Source organism: Asterias amurensis, chromosome 4 (genome assembly GCF_032118995.1).
Source record: "Asterias amurensis chromosome 4, ASM3211899v1".
Classification (NCBI taxonomy): Eukaryota; Metazoa; Echinodermata; class Asteroidea; order Forcipulatida; family Asteriidae; genus Asterias; species Asterias amurensis.
Genome location: NC_092651.1, coordinates 25,907,410 through 25,933,883, shown reverse-complemented (window position 1 = coordinate 25,933,883; position 26,474 = coordinate 25,907,410). Strand labels below are relative to the sequence as shown.

At 37.2% G+C, this 26,474-nt stretch overlaps 2 protein-coding genes across 2 annotated transcripts; one reads left to right on the top strand and one right to left on the bottom strand.

Moving 5' to 3' along the window:
• Positions 1–1,109: 1,109 nt before the first annotated feature.
• LOC139935993 (U3 small nucleolar RNA-associated protein 18 homolog) lies at positions 1,110–17,957 on the bottom strand. The gene is made up of 13 exons (XM_071930682.1): positions 17,538–17,957; positions 16,368–16,438; positions 14,964–15,044; positions 14,448–14,521; positions 13,259–13,401; positions 11,632–11,715; positions 10,194–10,365; positions 9,394–9,497; positions 7,811–7,901; positions 7,221–7,344; positions 5,817–5,988; positions 5,157–5,296; positions 1,110–1,906 (listed from the first exon to the last, which is right to left on the bottom strand). The coding sequence occupies exons 1-13, from the start codon at positions 17,793–17,795 to the stop codon at positions 1,882–1,884; spliced, it is 1,539 nt and encodes a 512-aa protein (XP_071786783.1). The 5' UTR covers positions 17,796–17,957; the 3' UTR covers positions 1,110–1,881.
• Positions 17,958–18,315: 358 nt separating this feature from the next.
• LOC139935694 (nucleoside diphosphate kinase A1-like) lies at positions 18,316–21,859 on the top strand. The gene is made up of 3 exons (XM_071930227.1): positions 18,316–18,544; positions 19,845–20,006; positions 20,826–21,859. Exons 1-3 carry the CDS (start codon positions 18,365–18,367, stop codon positions 20,994–20,996), a joined length of 513 nt encoding a protein of 170 aa, XP_071786328.1. The 5' UTR covers positions 18,316–18,364; the 3' UTR covers positions 20,997–21,859.
• Positions 21,860–26,474: the final 4,615 nt, after the last annotated feature.

Below are 26,474 nucleotides of genomic sequence, written 5' to 3'. Positions count from 1 at the left end.
AGCGAATGCCTCATCGCCTTGATCTTTTTTTTGTGCTGGATGTAAAGTTAGTATGCCTGCCTTGATTTAAGGCAGGTAAGCTGAATTTTATTATATTGTATATGTTAGAAATAAAAACCTGCAATTGTGATCGTGGACAAAAAAATATTACCAATGGCCAAACAACTGTGAATACCGAGCTTTTCGTGTTTTTTGACATAATCACCAACGAGATTCCATGTGTAACTGTGCATTGCCAAATTTGAGGCGAAGTAAGCCTAGTTTGACTCCCACCTTTTTTGTTAGTTGAATAATAATACAGTGCTTTGCAAAAGGGCGTACCAAAGCATTCATAATTTCCTTTCAACAGATATGCAGAGTTTTGTTTGGAATTATAAAACTCACTTTACATGTACTTGTTCATTTATATATTTATGTGGGACTTGGACTTGCAATCATAAGGTTGTGGGTTTGAATCCCCCAGTTAACTGCTGATTTCACAATGACTGGAATAATCATTGTCGACTGATTACTGAATCACAATTTCTTGATTTGTGCAATTCATAATTATTGATTATAGACGTTAACCAATGTTTGTATGAAAGAGATTGGTTGTTGCCAGCTTGGCGTTTATATCCCCCTGTGGGAGTTTGCCGAGTTCCCTTGTTGGAAGATCATCTAAACAAACAATCAAACAAACAAACAAACAAAGGTGCCGAGGCACAAACGTAATGAACCATGCCTTAAACACCAGGGTGAACAACTAATGTCAATGATAAGTGTACTGGGTCCTGTTCACATGCATAACACAATACACAAAGGCTCTACAACTTAACGTCCCATCAGAAGAACAAAGCAATAATGGAGATGGAAGTGTCTTGCTTATAAGGACATAAATGTCAAAACCAGGCCTCGGACCCACCATCTACTGACAGAAACACCAGAGCACTTCACAGTCCAGTGAACTTGACCACTCAGCCATACACCACAATTTGACTCCCTAAAAGGTAGAACATGAGCAGAGAATAGCCACAGAGAAATGGCATCTGTACAAGGAATTAAAAACATGAAACATTCAACCATCTGCAACAAAAATCTAAACATACACGTTTTATTTTCCTCAACTCCTTCTTCTTTATTCTGCCAAACATTATCGATTACATTTACACAAAACACCTGTAGTTTACACGTGAAACAAAGCAGTGCTTTAAATCAAGACTATTTCCATTACATTGCAAATATTCATGAATAAAAAATATTTTCATTTTATTGGAGGAAAAATATTTCTGCAAATAACTTGTTGCTATGTCTTAACAAAACAAAAACTTTAAAAACCAGTTGAGATACTTTAGTAAAAAGTACTTTACCAAGTTAGTATTGGCACTATTGCTCAATAGACCGTATTAAATATGACGTCACCATTCAAATATCTGCCCTAACATGGCGTCTATGAACGTGTGCGTGCATGTGCCGCAGAAATCAAACCGGGAACGCTGCATGCTGCGCGTGATCCATAGAGGTATGCGTTTAGACGCACATTCAGTTTGCCCTACAAGATGGTGACTTTCAAAGCAACAAAGGGGTTATTCAATACAGTCTATACTGAACAAATTCTTTTGTTTGTTTTTCCACATCTTTTCATTTCTATCCACTTCACTGCTTCTGTTACACCAGTATACCTCTTCATGTTGGTTGTCATTTGACCTTCAAAAAAAAATATGCCAGTGTCGAAACACCAGGCCATTCACTATTTGTTGCAGAAATAAATGATCTCTTATTGGGTTAAACCAAGGCGTCAACAACAACACTTGACTATGCTGCTGGTTGATCAATATCTTGACATGAAGCGATATACCTTACTGGCTTGAAACAAACCATCCTATTGAAGACACCCAGACGACTTCAGTAGTTTTTATAATGGCCCAACCTAGAAGGATAAAACAGAAAGAAGACGTCACTAATTAAAACTAGACATGATTGCATTTGTGCACAAATGCAGAGCTGTTTCGTTAATAAAATTTTCAAATTGTCCCTCTTAATTTTAAATTCTCTTTGCATCAAAGCAGTTATGACAGTCCAGCCTATTTAAAAAAAATAATTTGGATTATACCAAGTTCAGATAGCAATTTATGACTTAAAGGTGCAAAAATTTAAAAAATCATAAAACATTATGTGATGACGTCATCATGACGTCGTTTCATAATTCACAAGAACTTGTCAATATCCAACAACCTACCAAGTTTCAACATAATCGCATAATTACTTCGGGAGTTATATTAGTTCAATAAGTGCACCTTTAAGGCCGCGTCACGTGACCCCCAATGACGTCATTGATCTGAAACTTCACACATATGATGGCTGCCTGACAGTTAACGTGTGTGTAAAATTTGAAGTGATTACAAAAAACTTCACCACACACATCTTCAAAAAGTCCATTTTGACGAGTTTTCAACCTGCCGCTAGAGGGCGCTGTTGCATTTTGTGACGTCGTTGGTATTTTTTTTGAACTGCCCACTCTTGCCAGGCACTAACATCGTTAAAAGCAACTTCATATCTTTTGCCAATTTTGAATTAGAGGGCCACTTCCGGTTTCGACCGGAAGTAGAGGTCATGTGAGGTCACGCACACGAAACAAAATGAAGACCTAATTTATCCCTACCTAATCCCGAATTTGAAATTCATTCTTTTTTTACAGCAGTTATGATTAATCCAGGCTATTTAAAAAAATAATTTGGATTATACCATGTTCGGATAGCAATTTATGTGTTAAAGCTGCAAAAATAGAAAAAATCATAAAATATCGTGTGATGACGTCATCATGACCTCATTTCACAATTCACGAGAGCTTGCCAATATCTAACAACCTACCAAGTTTCAACATAATCGCATAATTACTGCGGGAGTTATATTAGTTCAAAAAGTGCACCTTCAAGGCCGTGTCACGTGACCCCCAATGACGTCGTTGATCTGAAACTTCACACATATGATGGCTGCCTGACAGTTAACGTGTGTGTAAAATTTGAAATGATTACAAGAAACTTCACCACACACATCTTCAAAAAGTCCATTTTGACGAGTTTTCAACTTGCCGCTAGAGGGCGCTGTTGCATTTTGTGACGTCATTGGTATTTTTTTTGAACTGCCTACCCTTGCCACGCACTAACATCGTTAAAAGTAACTTCATATCTTTTGACAATTTTGAATTAGAGGGCCACTTCCGGTTTCGACTGGAAGTAGGGGTCATGTGAGGTCACGCACACGAAACAAAATGAAGACCTTATTTATCCCTCCCCAATCCCGCAAACAGAAACCTGCGGTCTCTTGTGGCTGATTTGTTATAAATTTTCAAACATTTAAAAAACAACACCTTTAAGATGATGTCACGTGACTTCTGATTATGTCACAATGACATCCTTGTTTCGCAATGATCATTGCACCAACACCTTTCATCCCTGAAAATTTCATTGCAATTGCTCTTTGGGAACATTGCAAATCAGCACTTATATGGAATTTTTCTGAAGATGACAAATAAAAAAAAAAATAATAATAATAATAATAATAATAAAAAAAACTTTAACAAAAACAAGAGCTGTTTCGCTGCGCTTCGCTACGAAACAGCTAATAATAACTGTCAACTGAATTTGAAATTTATTCTTTTTTTAAAGCAGTTATGACTAATCCAGGCTATTGAAAAAAAAAATTTGGATTATACCATGTTCGGATAGCACTTTATTCGTTAAAGGTGCAAAAATTGAAAAAATCATAAAAAATTATGTGATGACGTCACTATGACGTCATTTCACAATTCACGAGAGCTTGCCAATATCTAACAACCTACCAAGTTTCAACATAATCGCATAATTACTTAGAGAGTTATATTAGTTCAAAAAGTGCACCTTTAAGGCCGCGTCACGTGACCACCAATGACGTCATTGATCTGAAACTTCACACATATGATGGCTGCCTGACAGTTAACGTGTGTGTAAAATTTGAAGTAATTACAAAAAACTTCACCACACACATCTTCAAAAAGTCCATTTTGACGAGTTTTCAACCTGCCGCTAGAGGGCGCCGTTGCATTTTGTGACGTCATTGGTATTTTTTTTTAACTGCCCACCCTTGCCACGCACTAACATCGTTAAAAGCAACTTCACATCTTTTTCCAATTTTGAATTAGAGGGCCACTTCCGGTTTCGACCGGAAGTAGAGGTCATGTGAGGTCACGCACACGAAACTAAATGAAGACCTTATTTATCCCTCCCCAATCCCGCAAACAGAAACCTACGGTCTCTTGTGGCTGATTTGTTATAATTTTTCAAACATTTAAAATACAACACCTTTAAGATGACGTCACGTGACTTCTGATTATGTCATAATGACATCCTTGTTTCGCAATGATCATTGCACCAATACCTTTCATCCCTGAAAATTTCATTGCAATTGCTCTTTGGGAACATTGCAAATCAGCACTTATATGAAATTTTTCTGAAGATGACAAATAAAAAAAATAAAAATAATAATAATAATAAAAAAAAAAACTTTAACAAAAACAAGAGCTGTTTCGCTGCGCTTCGCTACGAAACAGCTAATAATAAAAAAAACTTTAACAAAAACAAGAGCTGTTTCGCTGCGCTTCACTACGAAACAGCTAATAAAAAACCTTATCACTGAGAAATATGAGAACAATGGGTGCGTTCGTTTATCTTTCCTGGGCCGACCCAGCGGTGCTCACTCGGGTGAGCCCCTGACAAAAACTAATCGAACGATCACACTCACCCTCTCGTGGTGACAGTATGCACCTCAGGTCACCCCCAAGTGACCCACTCCACAAGCAGGGCACTGGGGGCTGACCCGGGTGAGCCCCGTCAAAGCTATTCGAACGTATCGGGGCAGACCGGGGTCGACCCAGGGAAGCTAAACGAACGCACCCAATGTAAATAGATAGATGAATATCAAGTAACAAACCAAAATGGAAGCCGACTGGGTAAAATTTGTTTTAATAAGTTGGGTTGAAAACAAAAGTTTTTGACCTCTTTATGTAAATGGACGCAGGGCAAACCTTGCGCCGTTTATGGCCGCTATTGGCATTTTAGTACAAGCCACCTTTGACCACTATGGTATCTAAGGAGCTAATTGCTCTATACTAAGGCAGGAAGGCCACAAACATATTTACTTACCTGTAGAGCATAGCTTTGCCTTTGTTGTTTCCAACGGCCATGTAGCCGCCGTTTGGAGAGAAGTCAAGTTCCGTAGCCAGCCCGATGGTGTCAGCATGGTTAGGAAAGTTGGGGAAGACGTGGCAATCTGGGAGGTGAATCTGCGACAAAACAAAATCAAAATAATTTATCAATCCTCTTTCCATCTTTCCCCATCCAAATTTTCCTGGCCCTCTCCAGAAAAACGTGGCCTTGTGTTTGACAAATTAAGGATTTATTATTAGTTCACTATACTGTGACATTTATAACAGTGATAATAATAATGTACACTTATATGAGTGATGGAGGTTGACCTGATGGGTCCAACTTAAATGGCTCTGTTTACCGTAAGCAAAGAATCTACGCGCACGGAAGCAGGGAATTTTGTGCTGATGCTAAGCAGATTTCATGGGTGTGCAGAGAATTTTGGTTCTGCGCTCCTCAAGACTAGACACTCTTTTCTTACACAATTAGCTCAGAAATTCAGCACTTGCACAGTAAGCGGAGAATGGTGATCGTAAGAATTCAGCAGTAAATACACAATTGAAATTAGGCCCTGCTCGCCTGCACAACAAACTATCAACTGAGTCTTTTGCAGCCTATGGAACAAATATTTTAAAATAACATTACTTGAAAACTCACCAGTTTGACAGAGTTTGCGGTGTGGAATGATGCAGTGGCTACAATCTCGCTGTTGTGATTAAATTTTGATGCTGTTATCTGCGTGGTTAGATTCATCACGGCTCTGACCGGTTTGGGTCTTACTTCAGTCAGACAGTGGTTATCATAAATATTTAGTACACCACTATGAGATCTGAAATAGGAAAACAAAAAATGAAAAATCATTGTACATTTCAAAACTTCTGGAAATGAAAAGGTAGATGTGAACATGAGGGCTTAATTTCACAAAAGTCTGTAAGCACAAAAACTTGCTAAACACAGAGAACTCTAACTCTTGCTTAGCAAAAAGGTTACCAGCCAAAATACTGAATATTTACCATAGCTGTGACTGGTACCCTATTCATTTCTTGCTTAGCAAAGGTTATTGCAAAGCAGAATTTTCTGCTAAACAGCTTTAGGAAATTGGGCCCAGGTCTTTAGGAGAAAACGAACAGATAAACATTGAGACCTACTTCATCCCTGGTTTTTCTTCAAAACCAACATTTCATGACATCAGAGAAAAGACTTTTAGCACATGGTTGGCACCAGTATAAAAAGTCTATTCTTTATTTTTAAAGGAACACGTTGCCTTGGATCGGACGAGTTGGTCTATAAAAAGCGTTTGAAACCGTTTGTTATGAAATGCATATGGTTAGAAAGATATTTACAAAGTAGAATATAATTATCCACACAAGTATCACTCAAAATTGCACGGTTTTCATTATACGTCGCGAACTAACACGGTCGGCCATTTATGGGAGTCAAAAATTTGACTCCCATAAATGGCCGATCGTGTTACTGGACGAGGTAAAAAGAAAATCAAGCAATTTCGAGGGATATTTGTGTAGATCATTGTATTCTACTTTTACAATATCTTTCTAACCGTACCGATTTTATAAAAAACTGTAACAGGACGCTTTTCAAGGACCAACTCGACCGATCCAAGGCAACGTGTTCCTTTAACAAAAACTTTGGGAGTTGCCACGGCCGACTGTACAGAAAAATTCTTCAACATTGCCAAGGCAGCCACTGGCCAAAGCCATGGTCAAATTTGCTTTACACCAGACACGAGCTCTGCGCCCAATTTCATAACGCCTGTAAGCATAAAAAAAATTGCTAATCACAGAAAATTCTTGCTTAAAAGAAAGTGGTTAACAGCCAAAACTCCATATTATTAACATAAATCCAACTGGTGCCCCACTCATTTTAAACCTAGCAAAGACAGTACTTTCTGGTCCTGGTGTTTCAAATCAAGCTCGAGTAAAAGAAAATGTTTTAACCCAAAATTAATTTGTAAGTTTTTGTTAACGACTGACGCTCTGTGATATGAAGGCACTTATGGATTCTTCAAGAAAAACGTTTTTTTTTAAACCAGGTTTTACTCACCCGCAAGCTATGTATTGACCATCCCTCGATACAGAAATGGTAGAGCCCTGGATGCAGCCCTCATCAACAAATTTGTGCACACAATCTCTAGTCTTCATGTCCCAGACGTAAACTTCACCATCATCTGAAAAGGGAACACAAATGTTAGAGTGAAAACAAAGAAAAACAGGAAAGTAAAAAGACCAATTGTGAGTAAAAGGTTTCTTTCTGGAGCTAAAAAAAAAGAATGCATATTCAGTATACTTTAAGGTGTTTTGCTCCCGCTCTAGCGTTTAACCCCAAATCATTATTATTATTATTTCAAGTAGTTCAGCCGTTGATTTCACCAAACTCTTCCTAACTTAGGAATTATCTTAGGACTTAGGACGGGTTCAGTTCCGTATCCAAGTACATAGGACGAATTGAACCCATCCTAAGTTAGGACGGGTTGCTCGTTCTAAAACTCGAGTTAGGATTAATCCTAGAGTTTTGTGAAATCGGCCGCTGGGGCAATGAAAATTGGAACCATCTAGCTAGGAAAAGGGACATTTAGCAATATCACTCCAATGTCTTCATTCTACCCTAAATTGACGAAGGCTAAAAACACTCACCTCCAAAGGACAGTAACTTGGAACCATCTCCACTGAATGCAATAGACTTCACTAAACCATTCATCTTCAACGTGCTGATCAATTCTTTGTTCTGCCATACAAAATAAAAATGGTCCACACGAAAAATGTAAAAATTATGTTTATAAAACAAACTATACTTAAAAATAGTATAAGCTGTTGCAAACTGCTTACCAACCAAAAGACCTATGGTTAAAGACAATCAACACTATTGGTAATTGTCAAGTATTATGCATAAAATAACAAACCTGTGAAAATTTGAGCTCAATCGGTCGTCGAAGTTGCAAGATAATAATGAAAGAAAAAAACACCCCTGTCACACGAAGTTGTGTGCTTTCTGATGCTTGATTTCGAGACCTCAAGATCTAAACTTGAGGTCTCAAAATCAAATTCATGGAAAATGACTTCTTTCTCCAAAACTACATCACTTCAGAGGGAGCCGTTTCTCATAATGTTTTATACTATCAACCTCTCCCCATTACTCGTTACCAAGTAAGGTTTTATGCCAATGATTATTTTGAGTAATTACCAATAGTGTCCACTGCCTTTAAGGGACACCAATGCCAAGAACAGAGCATGGTCCATGTGTAAGTCTAGGCCTGCTTTAATATAACCAATTCACAAATCTTTTGAGCATTTGCAAAACCTATGAGAATAACACACTAACACTATACTCTATAAATTTAATATATTCTACAAAAACAATTTAAAAGGCATAGAAAAACTTAATTTCTTCAAGGTTATTGTTAGTTTTTTTATTGTTAATATAAACTACCATAACAGCTGTCCCTTGTCAGTAATAATAATATTCAACTTTCCTATACGTAATTCACCTAGATAAAGCACCTAATGCCGAAGAACTCTAAGCACTTTAAATAACAACAATTCACATAAACACAAACCACAGAAAATATAAAACGGAGGAACTGTCATAAAGACAACAAATTAAAAAGATATTGCAAATTTGTTTTAAAAAAACACATTTACACCATACAAAATTGCATTCAGTAGAGAAAATTGCATTCACAAACTACATGAAATACACATGTCAGTCAACCTCCTACTGGCTGACCATTCAACATCATCCACAAATCAACAATTCAAAACAAATTGCATTTAAGTACAACACAACTCAACTTGTATGGTTTGCGGTAACACCATGTGTGTATCTACTTGCAAGGTAGAGTTTGTTCTTAGAGAACTGTCTTGCTGTATTCTATTGCCGCTGAGTAGATAATCGGGGGTTCGGGAGACTCAACTTGACAAATATTATCAGCAATAAAGAAATTCATAAGACAACAAAGAAATTACCAGTAAGTTATCACACAGGCACAAGCAGAATAGGGAACAAATTCTGCGTCCCATATCCAACAGACCAATTTGATATCAAATTATAAATAACAGGAAACATTTATAATGAGCAAAATGCAGGAGCATCTGTACGCAACACAACATAAAACAATGAATGGCAATTAACAATATAAAGCAATAAATAAGAAGATGATAATACTGAAATGAATGGTCACTGGAGGGTAAATTACAAAGGTTTTTGAACATAAACTAACCTTAGCCGATAAAAGATGAATAAAACCATACAATCCCTGGAAAGCTATAAACTGTCCATCCGGGGAAACTGCAAATTTACAAAGTGGTTGCCTCTCTGAGTATTCTGTAAACAAAAAAGAGAGAACATCACATCATAGATTAAATATTCAACAAGTCACTCAATAAGCGGGAATTCAACTTCAGTAACACAAACAACTGGGCCAATTTCAAAAATTGTTAAGCATAGACAAATCTTACTTAGCAAAAAAACAGGTTACCAGCAAATGGGTCCAGTAGCATTCATTCTTATACAGCAGTGCGTTAAAGGCACTGGACACTATTTAATTAATTACTCCAAAAAATTGTTAGCATAAAAACTTACTTGGTATTGAGCAATGGAGCTAAATAACATTGTGAGAAATGGCTCCCTCTGAAGCAACATAGTTTTTGAGGTAATTTCTCACTCAAATAATTTTAATCAAACTTGTGCAACAAGGTTTTTTTTTCTTTCATAAAAATTAGTTTCTTGCAACTTCGATGGACAATTGAGCCCAAATGTTCACAACGTTCACAAATTTGGTATTTTATACAACATATGTTTAGATACACCAAGTGAGAATTACTGGTCTTTGACAATTACCAAACGTGTCCAGTGCCTTTTATCAATAATTTGTGCAAAAACACATTATGTGATTACACTGAGCAACTTGACTAGCCGCACTGGCGCCCTCTGTTGACAATTTAGGTATGAGCATTTCCTTTACAAGTATTCAAAGCCTAAATCTTCAAACCCCCTCATCTCTGAAGACCTTCAACTCACCTCTAAGGAATGAAACTCGTTCCATTTTGCCGGCAATCATGTCATAGACGTAGTACCAGCGTGACCTTGATGACATGATGACCTCCGTCCCGTCGGCGGAGAAATGAGCGCTGAGAATCGGAAACTTTTCCACGGCTACGCTCTGAATCTTTGGATTGTTTTTGCCATCCACCTGTAGAAGAACCCATCAACAAATGCAAAAAAAAGATTACGGGAAAGTTCTATCTTGCAACTCACACCTGTTATCTTTATGTTATTCCTTTTTCAAACAGTTGACTTAGTTGAATCAGCTAACCAGTGCGGCTGCAAACAGGCAGATAAACTGCTCACGCATTAAAGGCAGTGGACACTATTGGTAATTTATACTCAAAATAATTATCATCATAAAACCTTTCTTGATTACTAGTAATGGGGAGAGGTTGATAGTATAAAACATTGTGAGAAACAGCTCCCTCTGAAGTGACGTAGTTTTCGAGAAAGAAGTAATTTTCCATGAATTTGATTTCGAGACCTCAAGTTTGAGGTCTCGAAATCAAGCATCAGAAAGCACACAACTTCGTGTGACAGGGCTGTTTTTTTCTTTCATTATTATCTCATGATTATCTTATAGACCAACTGTGAAGACTAGTCTTTAACAATTACCAATAGTGTCCACTCACTTTAAGTTTAATGACCAAAGTAACTCAATGTTAACACACCCACTCGGTGAGAACGATGTAAACATTCTGAGCTTTTGTAGCCAAATTTTGGAAACTATTTTAATGGAGCTTTCCCAAAATGATAATTTGATGTGAAGATAAGCGAGACAAGATTTTGGTGACACTAGTACAGCCCTTCCATGGGAAAACAGTCCAACATAACAAAACTAGGTTTTGAGAAAACAAGTACAGAGATGAGCTGTTTTGCCATATAATGGGATGAAAGTGCAAAAAGAGGCAGAGATAGTACATTTTATAACCACATCATACATAGTTTGCGTTTGAAACTTTTAAATGAAAAAAAAAAAAAAACGGCCTCAATTTACCCAGCAATTATCTTGTTGACCGTATTGAATATGACGTCATCGTTCTAATATACCTACAAGATGGCGCCTGTGCGCGTGTGTGCGCGCATGTGCCGTAGAAATCGAACCGGAAATATTGCGTGCTGCGTGCTTCGATGATGTACGCGTTTGGACGCACATATGGTTTGCCCTACAAGATTGCAACTTTTCATACCAAAAAAGGGGTTATTCAATACGGGCTATATCAGAAACAACAATTTTCAAGTTAGGTTGTTTTGACAAGGTGGCATTAGACTTAGGTTAGTCCATAGTTCTTGGTAACAAGCGCATACTGTTTGCTGTTACCTAGCGTTTTAAAATCTCACTGTAAAAGTCATTGATAGTAATTGCTGAAGTTCTGAATATGCGGAGAGACAAGAACCGCCCACAACAAACCTGAAATATATGAAGACTTTCGTCCTCTCCAGCCGTCAGAATCACCTGGGACGTTGGATGGAACTCCATGGCATGAAGTCGACTCTGCACAGATATAAATCAATTAAATTTTAAAAATATTAACATTGGAGTCTTAATAACATAATAATAAAAATAAAAATAAATATAATAACAAATTCTTATAAAGTGCATTTCACAATAAACCGTATCAATGCGCTAACCGTATCAATGCGCTTTACATTAGTGCCCTGGTTATAGGGCCAATAACATCCCTGCAATGTTTCTCAGCTCCCTGGGGAGTATACAGCCCTGAGGTGCCTGTGAGGCGCTTGTGGCTTTTCATGTTACCCAATATCAACCTCTAGCCTCCCAGGTACCCATTTATACCCCTGGGTGAAGAGAAGCAATTATAGTAAAGTATCTTGCTCAAGGACAAAAGTGTCACCAGAACTTGAATTTGATGCTCTTAACCACTCGGCCATGACACTCTACTCGGCCACGACACTCTATAGCGTACATATCCACAATCAAGGTGCTCAAGGAGCATGAACAATGAGGAACGTAAGAAAGGTTTTTGATGCTTTTTATGAATTATGAGACCAATTTATGTACAAGGTGCACTCAGCAACCACTGCCATAAACCCTGGGTCAAACTCATTCTCTTAGCATTCTATTTGTTTTTATAAAGCTAGTGCCCTGATGTTTCGACACAAGAAGAATCTTTCTCGAAGGCTAAATGACAACAAGCCTAATTTTAAAAAACATGTGGACAAGTATACAAGTGTAACAGAAGCAGTCAAGTGGAAATTAATAGAGGGAGAGGAGGACAGAAAGCACACAGAAAAAAACAATGAATGGATTCTTGTATGTGCTTTACACAATACATGGGACCTACAGCTTAACATCCCATCCGAAAGACAAAAACAATCATTGTAAAATTGTCTTGGTCAGGCGCACAAGTGCTCCAACCGGGACTCCAACTCACACTCTGCTGACAAGGAGACACAGAGCTTTAATCAAGTGCTCTTAAAGACACTGGACACCTTTGGTAATTGTCAGAAACCAGTCTTCTCACTTCATGTATCTCAACACATGCACAAAATAACAAACCTGTGAAAATTTGAGCTCAATTGGTCATCAAAGTTGCAAGATAATAATGAAAGAAAAAACCCCTTGTCACACGAAGTTAGGTGCTTTCAGATGCTTGATTTAGAGACCTCAAAATCTAATTCTGAGGTCTCAAAATCAAACTTGTGGAAAATTACTTCTTTCTCGAGAACTACGTCACTTCAGGTCTCAAAATCAAATTTGTGGAAAATTACTTCTTTCTCGAGAACTACGTCACTTCAGAGGGAGCCGTTTCTCACAGTATTTTATACTTTCAACCACTCCCCATTACTCGTTACCAAGTAAGGTTTTATGCTAATAATTATTTTGAGTAATTACCAATAGCCCGCCTTTAACCGCTCAATCACTACATTCCACATTGTATACTTACCGGCCAACGATTTCCCTTGTATGACAGAGCAAAATTCTACACAAACTGTCAGCATTCAGTGTGAAAAAACAAGTTTAGTATAAATTTCCGGCTACGCATAATTACTTGACAAAATCACTCCCTGCTAACCTTAGTGTATTGTTCCTTGTTAGCGTCGGTCACCCTCCTGAAGTTCAGGTAACTCTTAGGTAGAGCCTCTGAAGACGTCAGGTAATCACCGGTCCGTCTTAGTAACCTGTCTTCTTCATCCTCATCATCGCTTCCACTTTCATCTACGAGAAAAATCCATGAGGGGAAATACCTGATGTTAAAGCACGTGGAAAATATCAGTAATTATCAAAGACCAGTATCTACACTTTCTGTGACCCAACATACACTTTGATGATGATTGAGCTTAAACTTTCACAGGTTTGTTGTGCAGAGCCACAATCAATTCATGGGCACACATTTTTTTCCAGTTCATTTTATAAACAACAGTTTGAAAACTACTAATGAAGCAATTATCTCAATATTATTTATATTTCAATAAACAATTTGTGTGTCAATGATGAATAAAAAGTGCTTGAAATTGCTGAATACAAAATCTGCAAAGGGCTACTCAAAACCTGTCAGTTATTCATTTGGTGTCTACACACGATTGTGCCTGTGCACAATAAGAAAACTGTGAAAGCTCAAGCTCAATCGTCATTGGAGTTGCAAGAAAACAGTGACAAAACCAACATCGAGTTTCGGACTCGCGAGCTCAAAACTAAGTGTTTGTTTTATTATACTACAGCATTTCAAACAAACATGAATATCTTAACACCATGTGAGTTCTGTGTATACCCAAATCATCTTTATTTTCAATCATATCAATGCTGTGAAAACCGTTTAAAAGACAATCTCATCACTCATTGAGAAATTATTATACAGAATACCAAACCTTAGCTGTTCCTAAGCTTTGGGAGAAACAACCAACACAACAATTTTCATAACATTTCTAAAGCGCCTTAACCATGCAGGCATGCTCTGGGGTGCTCAACACAGTTAGGCCCACACACAAAAAATGGCACTGATTAAAAGCTGAACAGTACAACTGTGTGGACAAATTGAAATAAATTAAGAAACTAAGAAAATTAAGTAAATAATAGCAAAGTAATAATTCATAACTAACCTGTAGTAGGCCTATTAACGAGGATAAAATGAATTATCAAAGAGTAAAAAATTAGATTTAATTTAACCAAGGATAAATTGCAGAAAAACTAAATCAAAAGCTACAATGTATGACATTGACATATTGCTCGTTAACATAAAAATATTTAAACAAATTGTACCATACCTTCAGATTCGCTGTTTGTTCTCTTGGATTTCAACTGGGCCCAGGCTGGTGTACTCCCAACAACCTTCTCAAACCTAAAAGTGGAAATGTTTGAGTTTATCAACACTGTACAGTTGTATTATAAGTTGAAAATTGACAAAATTTTATATTTTCTAACAGACTGTTCTTTGTTCCCTTAAATGGAATTTTTAAACTCCAGAATGTGGGAGACTTCTCAGTTCTAATAAGAATTAAATTTGTTAGAAGTTTTGCCACTTCCCAGGATGCATAGTAAACTTGGGTATGATCCCTGGCTACAAGGCAGTTACAGGTCGAACAAAGATACTGACAAAATAGGGATGGCTCTAAATTTAGGGCTAGATACATAATAGCATGTCTCAGTAGGTAAAGCGCTGGCACGATAATCTGGAGGTTGCAGTTTCAAGTTCCGCTCAAGTCAAGTTTTTTTTTGTTTTTTTTACTTATCATCAGTATATTAAAACTGTAACCATTCATATTAACATAAATGGAACTTACTCTACTTTTCTACTTCTGCTGAATTTTGTTCCAGAATTATTTGGAACTAAAGCCTCATCTTTGTCTTTCTTGGCTGTCGAACTGAAATGAACAAAAAAACAAAACCCATTTGAGTAAAAATTGATCAAACATGAATCCATATGGAACTGGCATAGACAAGGAAAGGGAGAATAAATAAGAGTGACCAACATTAGAGGCCTCAGGTGAAGGGCCAGCATTGTAAAAAGTTCATTTGACAAAAATGCCAGAATCTGAGTGCCGCGTTACCTTCCGTAACTTCGGTCGAATAATATCTATACCCTCCAGAGTGGTTGCAAAATGTATGCAGAGAGGAGTGTGCACTTCAAACTAATTCCAAAGTGTCCAAATTATGAAAAATAAGGCATTTTTGGGTCTTTGGTGGTCGCTCAATTGGCCTACTATCAGGCTCTTTCTGACATGAGTGCATGACATTATCAGCCGTCTGTGTGATGAAATGTCAACTTGAATTTGTTGTTTCAAGGTCAATAATTTGCGTCCTAGTAGACAAATCCTCAAGAGAAATATTATCTAAGAGAAATATTATCTAAGTGAAAGAAAGTCCAACATCCATTACATAATCTTCAAAATCCCTTAAAAAGTGGCTTGCAGTCAGATATGGAAAAATCTTTCAACACGTTTGAGTTGTCTTTGCATTCGGAAAATGTATTGCAAAAAACTTAGTGAGCCGCAGTTGCTAAACGAAGTGTGGTTTCTTATAGCTCCACGGGTAGACAAGATTAAATGCTTACCCTTGACCTTTCTCATTCTTTGTCTCATGGCAAGATGGGCATCTTTCCTTATAAAGTCGGGATGCTGCCCTTGGCATATAAACAAACCATCTGGGCCAAATTTCTTAAAGCTGTTAAGCAGAAAATGCTGCTTAGCATATTCCTTTGCTAAGCAAGAAATGACTGGGGGTACCAGTCACAGCAATAGTAAATGTACAGTATTTTGGCTGGTAATCTATTTTTTGATAAGCAGGAGTTTTCTGTGCTTAGCAATTTGTTGTGCCTACAACAGGATTTCATGAACTTGGGTCCTGATCCTGATCTAGCTGTGATAGAAAGTTACAGATAATGGGTGCGTTCGATTAGCGGACCGGTATGTTCCAATAGCTTTGACATCATTCCAGGGCTCACCCGGGTCAGCCCCAAGTGCCCTGCTTGTGGAACGAGTTACTTTGGGTGACCCAAGGTGCATGACGCCACCAATTAGAGGGTGAGTGATCGTTTGATTAGCTCTTCTTGTCAGGGGCTCACACGAGTGAGCACTGCGGGGTTGACACAGGGAAGCTAATCGAACGCACCCAATACATTGTTGTGAAAGGTTGATAGAAAAGAAACGATGAGCGGTATGTCAACTATTTCCATTTGGAGTCCTGACCTTTGTAAGACCTCTTCGCCTTCATCCTCCCAGGCTGGTTTCCTCTGTTCTCTGTCCAACACTCCAATCTCCTGTTATTTCATAAACAAAAAGAATATGCAGGGATAAAAGGTTATTTGATTATCAACAGTCCTCTTTTGATTGAAGACTCCCATCCAACAACCCCACCCCTTAAGAGGTTGAGGACTCCCATCCAACAACCCCACCCCTTAAGAGGTTGAGGACTCCCATCCAACAACCCCACCCCTTAAGAGGTTGAGGACTCCCATCCAACAACCCCACCCCTTAAGAGGTTGAGGACTCCCATCCAACAACCCCACCCCTTAAGAGGTTGAGGACTCCCATCCAACAACCCCACCCCTTAAGAGGTTGAGGACTCCCATCCAACAACCCCACCCCTTAACAAGAGAAACAAAACTTATGAAACTTGTGGTTGCACCAGCCCTAATTTATTTTTTATTTTTCAAATAAACAAATTAAAAACAACAATAATAATAAATTGAAATAAAATAAAACAAAAAACAAATTTAAAAACCAACAAAAATATAACGAATTAAAAACAACATGTTTTAGTTGCAATGATCACAACCGTCAATCCTCCCGACTCGGAGACTACTCCTAGAACCTACTAAAGGCTCCTCTGAGCCTTATTATATAGTTTCTAGAACTAGAAGTAGAGGGGATAGGAAAGAATTATTGCAAGTAGACATGAAAGAAAATTGATGTCAATTAGACTCAGAAACTGGATCACTTTAAATTAAACAAATTTATAATTTTAGGTTAGTTCCGTCGGCAGGAGAGTTAGGTTATCGCAACTTATTTGAGATATACTCAATTTTATATTTAATAAACAAAATTTAAAAACATTTCTGGAATGTCAGTATTTTTAAGTTCAATTCGAGGAATAATGGCCTGATGTGTCAAACCAGTAGTACAGTAGCAGAATTTTTCTAGAATAAAAGTAGTTTGCATCAAGGGCTAAAGCAAAGGGTCAAAATAAGAGGCCATTAATTAAAATTTCTTGCAAATGCAACTTATTTTTGGTTGGTATTCAGATTTGCATAATTTTACTTAATATTCCCCTTTTTTAAATTTCCTGATTTAAAAACACGATTGTACATTGTAGAACCATAAAATCACATTGTCTTAATACACATTCATTATACCTACCCGATCCTCAACCTGCAATTTATTCACAATTGAGTCCTGTCCACCCAGGACAACATCCTCCAGTTGTCTCTCAATGTCCGGCTTCGGGATTTTTGAGCCGAGAACCGGCAATTCCCTCCGCCGTTCAGACGGTCTGGTTTCCCCATCAGCTTGTTTCGCAGTTTTCGGTGCCGTATCTGATATTCCTTGCTGGGATGAAATACCATCGCTTTTTGTTAATTCTGTCGCTACAGACCGTTTCTTTGCCCGACGAAGCATCTTTGTTTTCTTCGGTATAGTTCAAAGACTTATTGCCGCAGACATAGTCCTGTTATCTCGTTATTTCTTTAATTGAAATTGACAACATCTTTCATGTTTTAGCTTCGCCGCAGATGGACTTCATTTTTATTTTTACGTTGAACTTTGCTACCACGTGTGTGTAGAGCGCCATCAACGGTTGTGTCTCTTTGAATCATTTCCGACGACTGTTTAAATACTTATTTTTGAATTTTTGAATATTGGTTTTGCAATATCTTACATGTTTAGATAATATTCTAGAATCTACGATACAAATTTTATTTATAAAAAATATACAAGTATTTTGGTGATGATATTTTCAAAATAGTTTACTGACAATTTTTTAACCAATTGTAGAATTGTAATACTACTAAATACTCATTCATGAAACAGTACAACCACGTGACAACAGTCAGAAAGGGCATTTAAACAGTCTAGTCCCCGTCTCTTACTTATGTCGTTTCTAAACCACACAACAAGTCTGGTTTCGTTCCTCCTTTTCAGCATGCCACACGTCCGTCCTTTCTAAATCGCCGGCAAGTTGAGTCCACATGATCATTTCAGTTCTCGCAGTATTCGCTTACTTCTACCCCGACAAAATCATGGCTAAAAACGCAGAGAGAAGTTTCATCATGGTGAAGCCTGATGGCGTCCAACGGGGACTCATCAGTGACATTATGAAGCGATTTGAACAGAAGGGCTTCAAGTTGGTGGCTGCTAAAATTATGAAGGTTCGAACCAGTTTATCCTTTATCTTTTTTTTGACAATGAAATATCACATGTACATTGTTCTCTCTTTGGTTTTTGTGTGTAGGCGATCCAGTGCAACGCAGTGCAGCAGTGACACATCGTCTGCGGTAAATTTTCCGTATCCAGTGCATCACCACTTTTTCACTCATTTTTACAAAAAGAAATATCTCATTTGTTGAGTAAAATTAAATACTATTTTAGTTCATCATAACGAATAAGGTATATCGCAAATAGCAAAATATCAAGAGAGGGCGCTGTTGAACCTACACAAAGGTAATCAGATAGACGATGCTTGCGCGAGTCGTGCATGACAACATACACCGCATAGCAAACTGCCCCATATGCCTTCCCACAACGCATTGCGGTTCGCGCAATCATAGTTGTGTGATCGATCGATAATTATCGCGAACAAACCATTCCACCATAACCAAAATCATTCCAAGATATGTCGTAAATGGTGTTTGATTTGAAGATTTGCATGGTGCGAAGAATAAGAGTAACTGTAATATAATTTATCACACAAGCGCAAGTGGAGTACATAAAAAAATAATAGCGCTTCTGCGTACCATATCCAACGAGGCCCGGATCCAAGCTGAGCCAATATGTCAATCGCGCAAAACCATTCCTGCATGATCAGTTGTTGCGCAAACATATTGGTGCCATTTCAGGCTACGCGAACGAAAGATCCTTTGAATGTAGTGCTGTGCAGCGCAATCGGTCAATCGGCCGAACCCGCCCAACAGTGCTAACTCGGCAGCTCGCTATCTATTTAATAATAAAACTAAAAGTTTTTTCATTTATATAGCGCAAATTCCAATATAATTTTGTTCAAATGTGCTAAACAAAAAAATATTAAGAAAAAAACCAAGAAAATACACTACAAAAATATACCCAGACATACGCGCTACGTGTATTTCACACATTAAAATTAATAAAGGAAGTGGCAATAAAATTTCTGATGGCTCAGTGAGAGCATGTAGGAAAGAAAACACATGTTTTTTCCTTCCTCCAACAGCTTGTATTTAGATTTCAGCTAGTATTTAGATTTCTCAGCTTGTATTTAGATTTCTCAGAAGATTAATTGCTGTGGGCTGTGCTCTCATAGAAACAGCCCTCGAGAAACTGTCATTGTCCTATTGTTTACAGTCAGTTAAATGTCTACTGTACTATGTGAGACCAGACAACTGGACAGTGGACCGAATCAACTTGAGACAACCTGACTATTGGTTCAATTCAACTCAATTAAAAAAAGATTTTTCTCTTTTCTTAACACCTTTGCAGGCCGATAATGAATTGGTGAAGCAACATTACATTGATCTGAAGGACAAGCCATTCTACCCCGGCCTTTGTTCTTTCATCTCTAGTGCTCCAGTGTTCCCAATGGTGTGGGAAGGCCTCAATGTTGTCAAAACTGGGCGTGACATGCTCGGAGAAACCGACCCGGTAAGTTACTTCAGTGGTGAAATCAAGAGGAAGAGAGTGTTTTGACCTAATGACTGGGGCGCTAGTCTGACCGCAGTATGTCAACATTTTATAAAAACTGATTAAGTACAGTGTATACATTATGACTTGGCTATTTGCTATGATTATTCCAAATACCCAGCTAACAAAAATGGCAAAAAGAGAACCCAATCTTCCCTGATATGTCAAAGATGCAACATCAGGCTCACAAAATAGACCAATCGTCATGAAAGTTTTTTTTTTGTTTTTTTTTGTTTTGTTTTTTTTGGGGGGGGGGGCAAGTTCGCCCCAAAACAAGGGTAAAAGCCACTCTTGGTAAGGGGCTATGAGAAGAAAATGATTAAACATGAAAATAACTCAGGAGAGCTGGAGGCAGGAATTGATATTCCTCTTAAGACAGTCCAGATTGTAGGATGGGGGGATACATCCACCAGGCAAGGAGTTCCAAAGAGATGCAGTACGTGGAATAAAGCTGTTAGTATGACTCATGTGGTCTTGTGTCCTGCTTACCTTCCAAGCAAACCACTGATTTCACAATAACTAGAATAATTATTGTCGTCTTGTCACTGAATAAGAACTTCTTGATTAGTGCAATTCATAAACATCAACGTTAAACCAATGTTTGTATGAGAGGGATTGGCTGTTGCCAGCTTGGTGTTTATATCCTCTCGTGAGAGTTTGCAGAGTTTCCTTGACGGGAAGATCTTTAAGACAGACGTGGAGATAATTGATGCCATGGACTACCAGTACATTACAGTTGTTGATTATAATTTTCCTTATTTTGTTTGTCTTTGTTTCCAGGCCAAATCCAAGCCAGGCACCATCCGCGGAGATTACTGCATCCAAATCGGCCGCAACATCATCCACGGATCAGACTCTGTTGAGACCGCGAAGAAAGAGATCGCTCTGTGGTTCAAGGAAGAGGAGCTGGTCGACTGGAAACTGTCTGGCTACGAGAACATCTATGAATAGGAACTTCATATCACAATTCTATTTAGATTTCACATAGTGTTCGTATTATTACCAAGTGATATTATGTTCAACAAATTGTTTTAAAAAAAACCATTAACTTGCAGTGGATGAGCTCTCAGTTCATCTGATATTATCCAGGTTTAGTTTCATGTGTTGGTGTTTTAAGGTTGAATAAGCCAATCAAATTCTTTTTGGTGTTGTTCAAGTGCAATGGAAGCAATTTGATTGGCTGAACTTGGATTGTTGCTATTCTTCATGAGTGAGATCCAATGAGGAATTGAGTTTGTGCATTTGAAAAAAACAAACTATTATTTGAAACGAGATCTGCCACGTTGTCAACCTTGCTGGGTGGACCCAGTTGTTAAAGATGATCCAATATAAATTTGATGCTTGTCATCTTTTAAATAAAATAAATTATAGATTATTTATCAACTAATTCTCTTCACTAAGTCACAAAGTGCACTTGGTTCAGTATTAGTTATAAAAGTCAGTTTGTGAACTCGCCAAGCACAAGCTGTTTGTTTTAGTCTAAAACTTAAAAAGCAACTTTGAGTTTTCCTCGTACAACTGTCTCAAATTGAGATATCAATATCACACAAAGGTCTTCAAATGAAAAGTTTACGCTCTAAGCATTTCAAACCCTTCCATAACAAGTAGCTGTCATCTGTGATAATTGTTTTAGGACCTACCAACAAAGGACCAAAAACACCACTGCATGCTTTGTATGTATTATGTTTTTGTTAATCTAGTATCACCAAGTATTATGTACAATTAATGTTCACCGGGTATTTAGGGTTCCATAATCTTGCATCGAAGAAAATAAAAACACAAGAGACGTCGTCTTTCTCATATATAGTCTGCTACTTCTTATTCTTTTGACTCAAGTTATTTGAAGAATAAAACGGCTGTTGCAAATTTCTTGCTGACACAATGGAATAAGTGTTTTAAAAAGTGGGCAATTGCCACGGGTTTGGACACAAGTAGACGGGAAGACTCTTTTGAAACAAGTAACTTGAGTTTGTGTAGGGTGACCTTTCGCTTTTTAAATGGGAAAAGGTAACCTTTCCAAGGATCTTTATTTCTGTTGCGTGTTCAGGAAGCATGAGAAAAACACTTAATGGTTTCATGATGCAAGATTACTTTAATATTTGAGTTCACTTATCATTCAGCTGGGAACTGCGTAGGCGTGACCACCGGGGTGGAAGCCGTAGTAAATCTGTTTTGAAAACCATGTATCACAGTAATAATGTGCAGAATTTCACAAGAGTTAGACATGTCATAATTGCCCCCTTCACCATGGGAGTCACACAGCTGCGCCACATCTAAAGTGCTCATTTCAGAAAGATCGTGTTTGCAAATTGCAAAACATTGGACACTTCAAATTGCTTGTATATCTAGTTTGGAAAACCAATTTATGGAGCTGCTAAAACACACATTAAGTAGCTTAGCAGAATGAAAATGTGCTTAACAGAATAAGGTTACAAGTCAAAACCCCATGTGACTTTTTCCATTTGTGACTGGTTTCTTGTTTGTTTCGCCAAAAAACTTTTAAGCAACATTTTCTGCTAACGCAGCCTTATGAAATTGGGCCCTGCTCTTGAATCATTGAGGAACGATCTTTAGAAACAGATTTTAAACGCTTTCCAATCTGGTAAACGACTTTCTAATAAACACCTTACACAATATACACAGATTTTAAAATGCCAATTCTCTGTAAAAATGCCATCTTTAATTTATTTCAGTATACAAAGCTACTTAATAATCATGACAACAAAGCTTCCATGTTTTAAAAAACAGGGTGATGGAATAAATGCATTGAAGGATGATGATGAAAAAGAGAAATTATTGCTTGTGTGTGTGTTTTCTTTTAAAGATGTTCCATTTCGTTTCATTTATTCTAAGGACCTGAAGGACTCTTACCAAGGTGAACTAGCCAAAAACTCAATGAAGAGAAATTAAGAAATTAGATAGGGAAGGAAAACCCCAGAGAAATATTTTAAGGGAAAACCCACGTAGTTGGGTAGGGACTGAAAACTAGAGGTCCATTCCTAGAGGTTCTCAAAGCACTTCAACTTCTTTTTGCAAGAATCCTCCATTGACCCAAAATCATGAAAGAAAAAAACACCCTTGTCGCACCATGGTCACATGAAGTTGTGTGCTTTCAGATGCTTGATTTCGAGACCTCAAATTCTAAATCTGAGGTCTCGAAATCAAATTCGTGGAGAACTACTTCTTTCTCGAAAACTACGTCACTTCAGAGGGAGCTGTTTCTCACAATGTTTTATACTATCAACCTCTCCCCATTACTCGTAATCAAGAAAGGTTTTATGACAATAATTATTTTGAGTAATTACCAATAGTGTCCACTGCCTTTAAACAGCAGTTGTGCAGTTAGATGTGCACCATATTCATACTGTATGCATTTTTACTGCCAGAAGAAAAGTGTTTTCCCATGTGCTCCTGGTTTGACTGGCTGCATATTGCACCACACGCACCTTGTAAACCATGGCGCTATATAAAGGGAAAATATCTCATACTTCAAAGGCATAGCAACACAATACTTTGCAGGATAAATTATAATATGGTTAAAGCGCCATTAGTGTCACCATAGAGAAAGAACAGAGTCTCTATAGTGTCAATGAGTTACGGATTTGAGGGCTGTACTTAAGTCTCCGTTATTAATGATAAGATGTCCGAACAGTTGCAGACAGTACCTGTGTGTTGTTGTCAGTACAAATGGCCTTTTGAATAATTAATTTACATTATTTTAAACTGCCTGCATTGCCAAACTAAAGGGCAATGTCAAGAAAAGAAATAATTGCTAACTATTTCCAGGCATTCTCAAAGAACTACGCTTACAGATGTTAATTTTCACTAGTGGTAAAAAAAGACTGAAACGCCCTCTTCAATTGAATTTTACCCTGCTTACTAAACTTACTTGATTTGTTTTTAAATTATTATGTAGTGATTTGCAGTAAAGCTCTTCAACTATACACAAAAAACATTTTTTTTAGGACAGCTAGGGTAAACTTTTGGTAAATGTTGACAAGTTTCTCCACATGGAGAAAGATTTGAATAAACTCCAAGAAACCTGTAAAATTTGGGCTCAATTTGTTGTCACAGTTGCAGAGAATAATTAAGGAAAAAAACATGAGAAAGGCTTAATGCATGAAGCCTTTCTAAGATTCAATATTTTTAATGACGCCTTTCTCTTAAACTACAAATTGTTTCAAAACAAATTATAACACAGCTCTAGATTGTATGGTCATTATTTTTTGGAGTAATTATCAAAGGTTTACCCCCCCCCTTTAAAATTGAAAGATTGGAGTTATTATTCTAATTTGAATACAAATCACCCAAAAAGCTGCTGCCCAAATGTAAGTCTATGAAAATCTGGTGTTAACAAGTATTTAATTTTAGGAAACAATCTCATGGAACATTGAAAAGTATAAATTTGTCATGATACTTTTAGTCTGATTATCAAAGCAATACAAGAAAAAGAAGTACCGTCCACAATCAATAAAAGTATAGTGTTTTTGTCAGTGTTTGAACGTTACGTACGAAGTGTGGACAAAAGAAGTCAACACAGTGTTGGGACTTGGAAACACTATGTTGGCTTACCATCCACACAGTGTTATTTACTGTAATGAAAAAAAAGAATTTTCCTTGTGTACAGAACAAAGGACACAGGGACTGTAAAACAGAGCTGTGTGTTTTGTTTACAGAAAAACGTCAGATGAATTTATCCAAACTGTGTTCCTGCATGTCCATTGAAATAACTAAACATTTTTGAGGGAGTTACGGGTACTTAAAAACAATAAATTATCAGCAAAATCAGTGAAGGAAAAAAAAAGTGGTACTCTTTATTGTGTTTTCTGTCAGACCTAACATCTCTGAGTTGTATAACAAACAACCAATACAAAGATGACATTTTGTTTAAAACAAACTCTCACAAGCAGACTTCAAAACATCTATAACAGATGTGGGAATAAGATTCTTATCTGTCAAACCTGGATTAATATGAAAGGCCATTCTGCTTGGATGAAGGGCACTTGTTAATTGATGTGTTGGCCTTTTAACAAAGAAGCTCCAACTTGAAGGGCATCAAGACAATTATAGTAAACAAGGGAAAACTCTGACCGTGATGTTTTTTAAGACTTGATGTAAGTCTCTTATTGTTCCTCAGATAGGCACTTCAGATAATCTAATAATAACCTTTCTTTCTTTCTTTTTTTCTTGCATTCTTTAGAGGTATCATATACAGGATTGGATAGGATAAAAACATCCTGGTTTAATTTGAGTCTGAAAGCTTACCAAATATGAAAATTATTCTAGAACCTGTTTTTATGAAATATTCAGTCTGGAATGAAGTCATATTCAAGAAAAAGCTGAAAATCTAAAAAATATCGATTGTTACAGGATCGGTAAGGATGAAAAACATCCTGTTTAATTTGAGTCTGAAAGCTTACTGATTATGGAGTTCATAATTTGAAAACCATTTTTCTGGGAATATTTTGAGAAAACTGACCAGAAAACTTACAAAACCTAAAAATAAAAACGCAAAAGCTGATTTTTGTTGTTTACAACTAAAATTAAGAACAATGTGAATTTGCATGCTGAAAAATATTGTGCATTTTTTCCAGTATTTTGTCTTGCTCATAAAATTAGCCAAATTAATTTTCACAGGTTTGTTATTTGTGTATGGTAAATCACATAAAACATGAACACTGTCTGCGACCATCTTGTCCGCCCTACAAATAATCCTGTATCATGCCTTTAAAAGAAAGATATTAGAAAAATACACAAAAAACATGCTTTGTGCAGTAGGACAATTCCACGGTAACGGAAGGACGTTTTGACTCATTAAACAACATTTAAATCATGGATATCTTTAACAGTTTAATTAGTTTCATCAAGCAAATGTCACAGTTTCTTTTATTAATGACTGCCTACAAAACGGCCTCCTCTTTTTGGCTGAATTGTTTTATAGATGAAACTAATTAAATTATTAAAGATATCCACGATTTAAATGTTGTTTAATGAGTCAAAACATCCTTCCGTTACCGCAGAATTGCCCAGTACAGTTGAAAAAGATGATAGATGCATTTATGTGGTTTTGAGGCATTGGAACACATATTGTACAGGTAACTTAGAGGCATTCAACTGCAAACTGCAGTGCATGTAAAATGAACACTTTAACAACAGGAAATTTCTTTGTCTATAAGTGCCTTACTATTCCCAATTGCATTGTAATTTTCTTTCTGCATAGTTGCCTGGAACTGGTTGCCTCATGTGACAAGATGTTTCTTCTCCACTGGCACTCTGTGGATCCCAGTTCAAACATGCTAACAGCCCTGGATTAGGTTTTCAGTCCCTACCATTCTCTCTTTGGGGGTTTTTCTCCCATATTTGTCTAAAACTGACATTTCTTCATTATCTTCTTTAAAGACACTGGACACTACTGGTAATTGTCAAAGA

Bases quoted from the DNA above. Each gene is read 5' to 3' on its own strand.
- LOC139935694 (XM_071930227.1), top strand. From the start codon at position 18,365: ATGATCATTTCAGTTCTCGCAGTATTCGCTTACTTCTACCCCGACAAA. The intron at 18,545-19,844 runs GTTCGAACCAGT...ACACCTTTGCAG, and splicing joins TGGCTGCTAAAATTATGAAG to GCCGATAATGAATTGGTGAA. The intron at 20,007-20,825 runs GTAAGTTACTTC...CTTTGTTTCCAG, and splicing joins TGCTCGGAGAAACCGACCCG to GCCAAATCCAAGCCAGGCAC.
- LOC139935993 (XM_071930682.1), bottom strand. From the start codon at position 17,795: ATGCTTCGTCGGGCAAAGAAACGGTCTGTAGCGACAGAATTAACAAAA. The intron at 16,439-17,537 runs GTAGGTATAATG...ATGAAATAACAG, and splicing joins AATTGCAGGTTGAGGATCGG to GAGATTGGAGTGTTGGACAG. The intron at 7,902-9,393 runs GTTAGTTTATGT...TTTGTATGGCAG, and splicing joins TTCATCTTTTATCGGCTAAG to AACAAAGAATTGATCAGCAC.